The sequence below is a fragment of the Cucurbita maxima genome, unplaced genomic scaffold (genome assembly GCF_002738345.1).
Source record: "Cucurbita maxima cultivar Rimu unplaced genomic scaffold, Cmax_1.0 Cma_Scf00014, whole genome shotgun sequence".
NCBI classification, from domain to species: domain Eukaryota; kingdom Viridiplantae; phylum Streptophyta; class Magnoliopsida; order Cucurbitales; family Cucurbitaceae; genus Cucurbita; species Cucurbita maxima.
In genome coordinates, this window is record NW_019272030.1 from 2,343,909 (window position 1) to 2,353,842 (window position 9,934).

Sequence of the window (9,934 nt, forward strand, 5' to 3'; positions counted from 1 at the left end):
TGATTCTTTAAGATCAAATCCCCCAAATAAGATTGATTTTAAATAGAGGGAGATGGTGGGCAATAACCCATGATTTAGAGAGAGAATTAAATGTTCATTAGTGATATATAATGGTGTTTAATTAACATAAGAGAAGATAATTAATTAATTAATTAATATATTTTTTGGTAATGCAAAGTTGCTTTAACATAGTTTTTTGGTATAAATTTGTGAAAGGTGATGCATATGAGCTCCATTAATCTTTTTAAATTAAACAACTCAATTATCTCACAGATATGATATATTGATTAACATATTGGTAAGCGTGAAGCAATGATCATGATTAAATTAAAACCCCAAGGGCCGTTTTGTACCTTCCTTAAGATGCAATTAATGATAATTATTGTTTCAATCAACAATAAACTACCAATTAACATATAAAAATTCGACAATGGGAAGTAGATTTTTGCACTTTCCCTTTCGTGCTTCTCCTCAAGGTTTTTAAAACGCATCTGATAGGGAGAGGTTTCCTCACCCCTATAAAAAAATGTTTCATTCTCTTGGGAAGAAGAACGAAGCATTATTTACAAAGGTGTGAAAATCTCTCCCTAACAAATGCGTTTTAAAAATCTTAAGGGAAAGCCGGAAAAGAAAAGTCTAAAGAGAACCATATTTGCTACGGTGGGCTTGAGTTGTCACAAACAATGGTTCGATTTCCCATCCTGCAATGATTGAATTCAATTCGAGTGTAATTTAGTAGATAAAACACTCATTATCATCTCCGATCTTCCATCCTACAACAGTTCAAAAGTACACTTTGAATGCTCTTAAAAGGTAGCAAAAGTTGAAAGGTTGAGAAGCTCAAAGGAAGAAGGGAATAAAAGAAACTGCAAAGAGAACAAGATGTCTAAATGATTGTGATTGATAGAGTTAATTAGCTGTTAAAGATAATTAATTAGGGGGCACCACTTATAATGGGGAGTTACATAAACTCATCAATTCACTTCATAAATAAACCAAATCCCTTCATTTTTCCAAAGTACAGAAAATAAACAGAATCCTTCCCTATATAAACCCTACACTACAGAAAACACTAGCAAACAAAGAAACTTAGCTTCCTTGTCATCCAATTACCAAATGGCCTACCTTCCAAACCTCTTCATTCTCACATGTCTTCTAGTTTTCGCCTTCTCATCCATGGCGGAGTCGACGCGGAACCCAACAGTAAGGATAGCGACACGATTGAAGGTAGAAGGCAATGCCTCAGAATGCTGGGGATCTCTGTTTCAACTCCAAGCATGTAGCAGCGAAATTATCACATTCTTTCTTAATGGAAAGATTCACTTAAGTCCCAAATGTTGCCACTCAATCGATATCATCCAGCATAAGTGTTGGCCAACATTACTCAGCTCATTGGGATACACAGTGGAAGAAGGCAACATTCTAGAGGTCTATTGTGACACTACTAGTAGCAAACCTCCAACGCCACCCTCACCTCCACTGCCACCATCCATGGAGCCTGAAGGTCTTGCTCCTTGAGAACTAAAGGGATCTTAATCGTGGGCTTCTAGCTATTATGAGTTTATGCTTATCTATGTCTTAAATCTTTACATTTTGCTTATTATGAACTACCATTGACATAATGCTACAAGAACATGATATTTTATTTTCATCTAGCAAGCTTTATGAATAATGTATTTGAATGAATGAAATACAAAAACTAAGAATGAGAAGAACATATTTCTGTACCTATACCTACAATAGCATTGCAGATCAAAACCTGAGACCACAAGGAAGGCAACACCACTTTTCCACTTTTAGAAGAAGCCATTGGAGAGGGCTTCCGAAGTCTTCCTCGTCGACAGATACAGGTGGAAGAGGCAACTCTGGAGGTAAATGATGATGAAATGCATTAACAGCTGCTACAACCCCGTCCTCGCTCTCTATAAGTTCTGCTATTTCAGCTGCTCGACGTTTTACCTGGTTCATTTGATTCTCATTAAGATCCAATATGCATAGAAAAAACCGAACATTCTTTCCAACTTTAAGTTGAAAGCCTACATCTATCAATTTGAACAATCGTTATTGACAATCCCACCTCAGGCTGGAGCATAAAATTTATAGCATTTGATAGATTCCCGACGTTTAGCTGAGATATAGGGATCGGTATTGGTCCAAGGCCCTTCTGATGTGTTGTCTCGCCCCAGAAAAATTGATCTCCAAAGAACGGTACTATGGTCGTAGGGCACTGAATTTTGAATTTTAAAATCAGAACTCATAAAACAAATTTCCCATCAGAACTGAATCATCTAGACAGTTCTTACCCCAGCTTTAAGTCCTGTGCTCGTAGTTCCAGCACCACCATGATGAACCTGCAGCCCCAGATATAATATAAAATAGATCACTATGCATTAATACAGTATCCCTTAAGAAAACATATTTTAAAGTGATTTCCTAGTGATGAGCCAATTCCTCCAAAAATAATGCATGTTGAGGGTGGGCTGTGAAAGTTACAAGAGCAGTAAAAATTCAGGGAAGTGATGAGCCTTCGGAATCTACTTCATGAAAGATAATGTTTTAGAAAGTAAGTAGCACTCACCACAGCTGAACATCGACGAAATAGCCAATCATGGGGGTAGTCTTGTACAAGGAGTACATTTTCAGGAACATTTATACCTGTATAAGACAATTCTATTCAGGAACTTCTCTCTAAACCGCATGGCTACAATCTCCAAAGCTATCATAGTTAACAGGATCAGAATAATATTATCCCTTTCTAAGGAAAGACTCACTAAATCTAAATCAAATTCTCTAAATACTAGGTAATCTAAATCTAATAATAATCCCTAGATACTAGGTAACTAAACCGATGCTAAATAACTAAATCTAAATAATAATCCTATAAATCCAACCAGATAAATTAGGAGGGTCAACTATAGATATCATTCATTCTTAACTTGGTTACCAACTCATGAATTACAAAAATATCTCTAGACTTAAAAGCTAATCCTTCGACAAGTTCTATTATTGGAGAAAGATTTTCACTTCACGCCGTTACTTCTAGCGAGTAAGCTCTTGGTAATGATTGATATCCCATCATATCCTGTTGCCTAAAATCAGATATTACAGTGATATTGGAAAGTTGACGTTAAAATAAATTTGTTAAAATTGATTCCAGGAATTTGGATGAACATGAAGGAACAGTAACTGGAAAGAAACAAGGAGAACCGAGAAAACAGAAGGCATAAATGGGAGACAATCAGATGAAAATGAAAACAATATGTTTTACTATTGATACACATTCTCGCTAGACCGACAGACTAAACTACTCCCACTATTGGCAAGTATCAAATCCATAGCTTGTGGTGTCTAAGAAAAGATAGGTATAGAGTGTCCACAGTAACTAAAAGCAGTGCAGAGAGGTAGAATACAACCATTAAATGGAATAAATTTAAAATGTAAGATAGAATAATACACTTACAATTTCCTAGGCCTCCTAAACCCCGGTCAATTATCCCTCTTAGCCCTGTTTCCTTTAATGCCTCCAATATGATATCAGTTGTCCTCTGAGGCTCCGCAAGAGGCTGATCAAGCAAAAGTAAAAGTTCAATAGCTTTTACGCCATGGGTTCACATACTTGAAAAACATTCATAAGAAAAATCAATGGGCACATTGAATAGTAATTAAGAAATGTTAAATCAATATTTAACTCCAAAGCTTAAACTAGTGCCTATTGGGTTAGGGTAACTATAATCTCTTACCAATACTTTTTAACACTCCCCTAAAATTCCTAACAAAGAATTTTAAAATGATACACTTACAACCAAGGATCCTACCCAATGATTGCAAGAAAAATGGAGTCCATGACATTTGAGATTTGACCAACAATGTTATAAAAATACATATATTGTGGTGAGGTCACTATACCATACTCCCGAATCCTACATATATGGGTTTTGTTCCTTTTTGAATCCACTGGACGACCGCCTCTTCAGGCTGATACTTGAATCCACGGTCCAAAAAACAATAGCCAACAACATCAACTAAAGGCCCCCAATCTGCAAATAAGTTGCACCATATGTGTAAAACATAATTATATGTATTCAGAAACTCAAAGCACAACACACTAAGAATATAGGTAGAAATCAGAGTTGGCAATGACGTAAGACATCCTAAACTTGTAAAAGAAAAGGTGAGCAAAAGAAGACAAAGTTCAAGTTCTAAAAAACAATATGCAATTCATATGAATAATGGTCACTAAATTTTGTGCAAAGAGGTAAAAATAGTGAATGAAGAAGACAGATACCAAAGAGGTTTTTTTCTATTTGGTTCTCTACTTCCATGTTCGGAATAGAATACCAAAAGAAAAAACTAGTTTAAAAGTTAAGCGAACATCAATTTTGAACACCCCAACCAGATAATCCTTCCAAGCCAATCTCTAATTGTTTCCTTCTTAAATAATCTTACTGCTCCTTGATAATGCCTATTGGCCCGAATTGAGTAGAATCTGTTCTCTTTAGACTACAAATGTAAACATGATTCGTAGCATAATGGTGGAGTACAGTTTTCAACTTCAGTTAAGCTATAGATCTCAGACCAAAATGGATCCCTGTGCCCAGTAATGAGGATTGTTAAATCCACCCACATCCAACGACTTGGAGATGGAAGCAAGCGGAGGATGATGATTTGACTGGGTGGTCATCTCTTTGATCATCTCTTGCTATAAATACCAAGTCTCGACAGTGAAAACCACTGCAAATTTGATTGCAATGAATGAGAGAAATGAAGCCCAGTAGGAGCACTCATGACAGAATCCAAGGTTTTCCTTCGTAGCTCACTTGTCCAGAGAGTTACAAAATTGTTCAAAAAACATCATCCAGCAATTAGAGAAGAACGTGTTGCTACTTTGCCAAATTTCAATTGATCTCTCTCCTAATGGCTTAGCCCAGACCATCCATCCAATTACTGACTAACTAATCATTAATGTAGATTCAATTGATACTTACAATATCCCCGTTATGTAAGGCCTTCAAATACAGTAAATAATAAGAAAAAGTAAGCAAAGGCATAATAAACACCAAAAAAAAAGATGAATAAAAATAATTTTTCAATTTTTTTATTTAATTCAGAGATTGCATTGTACCCTTTGGCTTTGGCACAACGGAAGGACTCCACATGTAGGCTGTAGGCAAATGAGAAATTGATCCACGATACGTACTAAAATATGCAATGGGAGCAAGATTCAGCTTCTTCCTCCTGAACTCATTAATGGAACCCCTTATTCCCCACCATATCAGTAGTTCCACAATGATATAAGAAATCTGGATAATGCAATAATGGTGATGGAACATCATTACTAGTGAAATCAGCTAAACAGCTGACTCATGGAAAGAAAATTTTGCTATTACAAGAGAGAGAGAAAGAGAGAGAGAGAGAGAGAGAGATTTCAGGCTCCAAACAAGAGTACGTACCCAATAACCTGTATTTTGGGGTACACGTGCCAATGGATGGGGAAATTCATTTGTTGGCCTGCCTATCAATAGAAAACGTAAGAAGAAGTGATCTTACATTTTTATCCATATTGATTTAATTCAGAAATTAGCAGACAATAACCAGATATAAGCTTAAAGAATTCTAGGTCCTTTTTCCTTCTTTAAACCTTTGGCCTGCCCAACCTATGCAACTAAGAACAGCTTCCTCATAGATCAACCTACCCAGTCAATAGCATTGTCTAGGTTGTTGCATGGTAAAATACACCTCACCATCAGCTATCAAAACAATTTTTTTTCATACTGAGGTATGTAAAAGAGAAAAAAAAAGTTGAGAAATATGGAATGAGGTGTGTAAAAGAGCGATTGATTTTCCTATGAATGTAATCCAAATCGCTGAATAGAAGCCAAACTCAAAAGTCCTTTTGTCCAATGCTATTGAAGCCATCCTTTCAGTTTGGGAGATATGGATGGGAGGAATAAAGGAATCTTCAAATAGAATAATTGAAGTTTCCAAGAGATTTGGATCTTTTTAGACACTCAGACGCAAGATAGTGCATTGTATACAAACTTCATTATAACTATGTCCAAATTTTCCATTCGATCAAGTGCAGTGCCGTTTTGCAAGCTATATGGCTGCTTGGGAGATTCACTATCGCCCTCTTTTGTATTTGGGTTTAGTAAATGTGTTTGTTTCTTATTTTTGAAAAAAAGTGAACATAATCCAAACCAAGCACTCCATGAGAAATCCTAAAAGGAAGGTCACTGATATTTCTTTTCCACAAGATTAGAACTGGAATCTTCTTCCCAAAATGTGTACTAGAAACTATCAACATCAGCACAATATGACAATTATAATCAACTTACGTCCAAGGCATTGTAAAGAAGATATGTAAAGGTACACGAAGAGCTTCAGCAACATGTGTATGCCCTGCACCACAAATTAAATAAGCACAATATGAAATTTGAAAACTAACCTTTCAAAAAAAAAAAAAAAAAAAGTCAAAAAGCAACTAACAAAAATGATACTGATGACCCAGACCTGTTTTCAATAAAACTTGTAAGACATCAAGAAATATTTCAAATGGTTGATGTGCATCTGTTGGAAAACACACCTGAAGAATGATATTGAAGTGAGATGCTTAACTTTGCCTACAATCACTCACCATAAGCAGGAGCGTTTGCAATAATTGCCTGAGCCCTAAAAGGCATCCCAGTTTCTAGATCTGGTTCGGTGCAAGCAGGAAGTGTGGACTCTATAATGACCTTTAGATGTTTCCTTTGGACAGATATTTCCCCCGGTCCAGACGGAATGAAACCCTTGTTTCTGGTCATATCTAAAATTGAATTTTACAAAATCATTAATGCACGACAAGCAACTAGAAAGAAAGAAAATAAAAAGACAATAGTAAGAAAGCAAGTTCAATTATATTATTATTGTTTTTTGGATAAGAAGAGAGAAAACTCTAATGATTATACTAAACCATATCAGACATAATTAGAGAACTATAATAGTAATAGCAAACTTTTTTCCTTGTCACAAGAACCTCCATGAGAATCTCATAGTTAATAGAAAATGAGTATATCATTGAAGCGATAGATCACCTTTCTATTTCTTTAAATCCCTCTCTCAACATCCATATTTGAAGAACAGATAGCTAAGAGATTAAGAGAGTCGTCCTTATCGTAAGATCTTTTTAAAAAAAAGTCTGGATTGGGCGGATTAAATACTCAGGGACAAGAGTCAACCAAGATGTCCAAGCGGACAAGAGAAATGAATTGATTACCTACCTTTAGCGACCTTTCATTTTTTATTTAGGAGAGTTTTTTATCACTTCCATTTGCACAGGTTTTCCTCTTGTGTGGACAGCTAAACTTTGTGGCTCAATGCAATTAGAGTTACTGTTAAGGAAGCATGACTAGAGAAAAATAGAATAACATTTCAGGGTTGAGTTCATCAATGGGGGAGTTTAAGGGCAATAGTGTTCTTTTCTCCTCTTGGCGGTCTCCCCATCAAGAGTTTGGTAATTGTGGTCTTGCGACTACTCGCACCAATTTGTAGAGGGTCTCTGTCATTTGGCGTTTGTTTATTAAATTTAATTGAATCAATGAAATTAAAGTCAGTTCCTCAAAGAAGACATGAATGAGTAAATCAAGATATCAAACTCAAATGTAGAAAGATCTAAACAAAGTCAAGAAAGTTCATGGATTATTAAATTTATTAAAGAGCTTCTGATGGGCAGTAGCTACAATATCAGTCTTGACACATTGCAAGATCATAGGATTTCTTTAATGGAGGAATAAAAGATGCTTCTGCTCAATCAGTGGCCATGAAATTACAAACGAGTAGATATTCTGGTGATCCATGGTATAGTTTAAGATGTAATTGAATTTTATCATAGCCATTCTGTCAAATACAAAGAATGAAAATATATCATATTCAGGACTTCATTTTATGAACTGAATAATGTCAAAATGGATGTCTTCTGACATAATTGGTCATATTCAAAAGCATCAATAACCAACAGACTTTCAGAAGATGGAGATAAAATTTGTCTAACGCCCTAATTGAATAAAATTTTGTTTCACTTATCAAAATATTTGGTCGCTTATCAAATGAATTCTATAATAATTATGCAATCAAGAATAGGTAAAGAAGTGTGTAAGACATAGTGCATATAAGTCTTTAAAATTTAGGGCATCTTACATTCAGCCAAACCACGAGAGTCACCACCCAGAGGATAAAAGTCAACATCAGCAGACTTCACAAAGTTTCTGAAATTAGTATGAGTGGCAAGCCTAACACGATGGCCAAATTCCTGCAAGCAAGCTCAGAGAATTATACAGAGTTAACAAAAAAAGAAAAGAAAAAAAAAACATGAAGAAGAAATCACTACAGAGCATGAACCACAATGATTTTTTATTTATAACTTCGATTTTTTAGTAATGGGAAATGGATTAAAAAATTATTCCAATTAATCCCTGAAATTGAACATTTGAGATACAGACTCTAGATGCATTGCTAAAGAGGCAAATCCAGCACCTCTTCCAATCAGGGCAATTCACTATCGTAATAATTTCATGATGACAAAATTTTCTTTAACAATTTGTGTAGACAAAATCCAGTTGAAAAATTATCGACAAATTAACTCACTTGCACCTCTAAGATCAATAGACAACCATAGTTCAATGACAGCCAGATCACGAGTTCAAAAAAAAATGGTGAAACAGAAAGACTAAAAATAAAGTGCAGGTAGTGAAAACTAATAAACTACTTCAAACATGCCTGAAGCTTCTTTGCGATGGCCAAGAACGGCTGCACGTCTCCTCTTGTTCCAACAACAAGTATTGCAATGTTCAGCCTTGGAATCAATTTGATGGACTCAGGAATGATGTCATCAACTTTGGGAGATGACCCTTTCAAGGTAGGATGAAGCTTCAAGAGTTCTGAAGCAGCAGGGGCATTTTTCTCGATATCAACTTCTACAGTCCCATCATGTTGTATCTTTACTAGATCTGCAACTAATTGTTTCTGCCAGCCAACAGAAATATTAAACATTGAATCAAAGCAATCTAAACTAGAACAAGAACAAAAGACCAATAAAAAAGCAAGAATGTCTATATTTTCCCTCAGAAACACCAAATCACGAAATTAGGCCCAAGGTAAAGGCATCTTCCACATAGGTAATTACAAGGATTACAAGAATAAGCCACTAAACATGCGAAATAAGTTATAAAGAAACGTCTAGGCACACTTATCATTATGCATGATAAACCAAGCATATCAAGCACTAGATGCATGAGCTCAAATTTTTTAATGAGAACATGGTATTCTAATAACTACCTCTTTATCCCCTGACAATTCATCAAACTTGAAGTCAGGCTTCTGTGTACCTATCCACTCAGTCATGGATATGAAAAAAGTGACGTTTTCCTCCTCTAATAGTAGACTTCTTCCACTGCTGATAGGTGCACTATCACACCGTTCCTATAAGTGGGGATACCTAGCGCCCTCAATTTAGCCTAGCAATCTATCTTCCAAGTGTCGAGCACATTTTATTCACATTGTGGTGGATCATTACACAGTCATTAGAATATGATTGCAGAGGACTGGTGTAGTAAGTTCCTTGCAAGTGGAGAAAATCCAGATTTTTTTTGTGGAGAGTCGAGTAAATCACTTATCGTGCTTTGCTCGCTTTATCACTGACGTGATAGTGCGTTTCTCTACTGTCTGTGCCCTCCATATGCCGCAGTGCTCTGTGAAACATGACACTTTTATGTTCCATCTCAACCAATTGCAATTAGCAGTCTAAATTTCAAGTGTTAAAGAAATAACAATGATGCAACATTTTTCTAACTAATTTGCAAGTAAAGATCTCAGACGTCCAAAGTAAGATATCAAGATGACCATAAAGATGCAGTTGCCATATGGGAAAAAAAAAAAAAAAAAAAAAAAAAAAAAAAAA

At 35.6% G+C, this 9,934-nt stretch overlaps 1 protein-coding gene across 2 annotated transcripts in view; it reads right to left on the bottom strand.

Moving 5' to 3' along the window:
- Positions 1–1,622: 1,622 nt before the first annotated feature.
- Positions 1,623–9,934, bottom strand: part of LOC111489150 (sterol 3-beta-glucosyltransferase UGT80B1) — a 10,674-nt gene continuing 2,362 nt past the window's right edge. The window contains exons 3-15 of one of the 2 annotated variants that reach the window (XM_023137222.1): positions 9,313–9,725; positions 8,755–9,000; positions 8,176–8,287; positions 6,635–6,805; positions 6,336–6,399; positions 5,451–5,508; positions 5,123–5,300; positions 3,907–4,037; positions 3,461–3,563; positions 2,579–2,655; positions 2,304–2,351; positions 2,078–2,227; positions 1,623–1,959 (exon numbers count right to left, since the gene is read on the bottom strand). In XM_023137222.1, the coding sequence (XP_022992990.1) occupies positions 1,753–1,959; positions 2,078–2,227; positions 2,304–2,351; positions 2,579–2,655; positions 3,461–3,563; positions 3,907–4,037; positions 5,123–5,300; positions 5,451–5,508; positions 6,336–6,399; positions 6,635–6,805; positions 8,176–8,287; positions 8,755–9,000; positions 9,313–9,378 (1,611 nt within the window). In that variant the 5' untranslated portion in view covers positions 9,379–9,725 and the 3' untranslated portion in view covers positions 1,623–1,752. Of the gene's footprint in view, positions 1,960–2,040; positions 2,228–2,303; positions 2,352–2,578; positions 2,656–3,460; positions 3,564–3,906; positions 4,038–5,122; positions 5,301–5,450; positions 5,509–6,335; positions 6,400–6,634; positions 6,806–8,175; positions 8,288–8,754; positions 9,001–9,312; positions 9,726–9,934 lie in introns of both variants that reach the window. The other variant, XM_023137223.1, reaches the window with a different exon arrangement.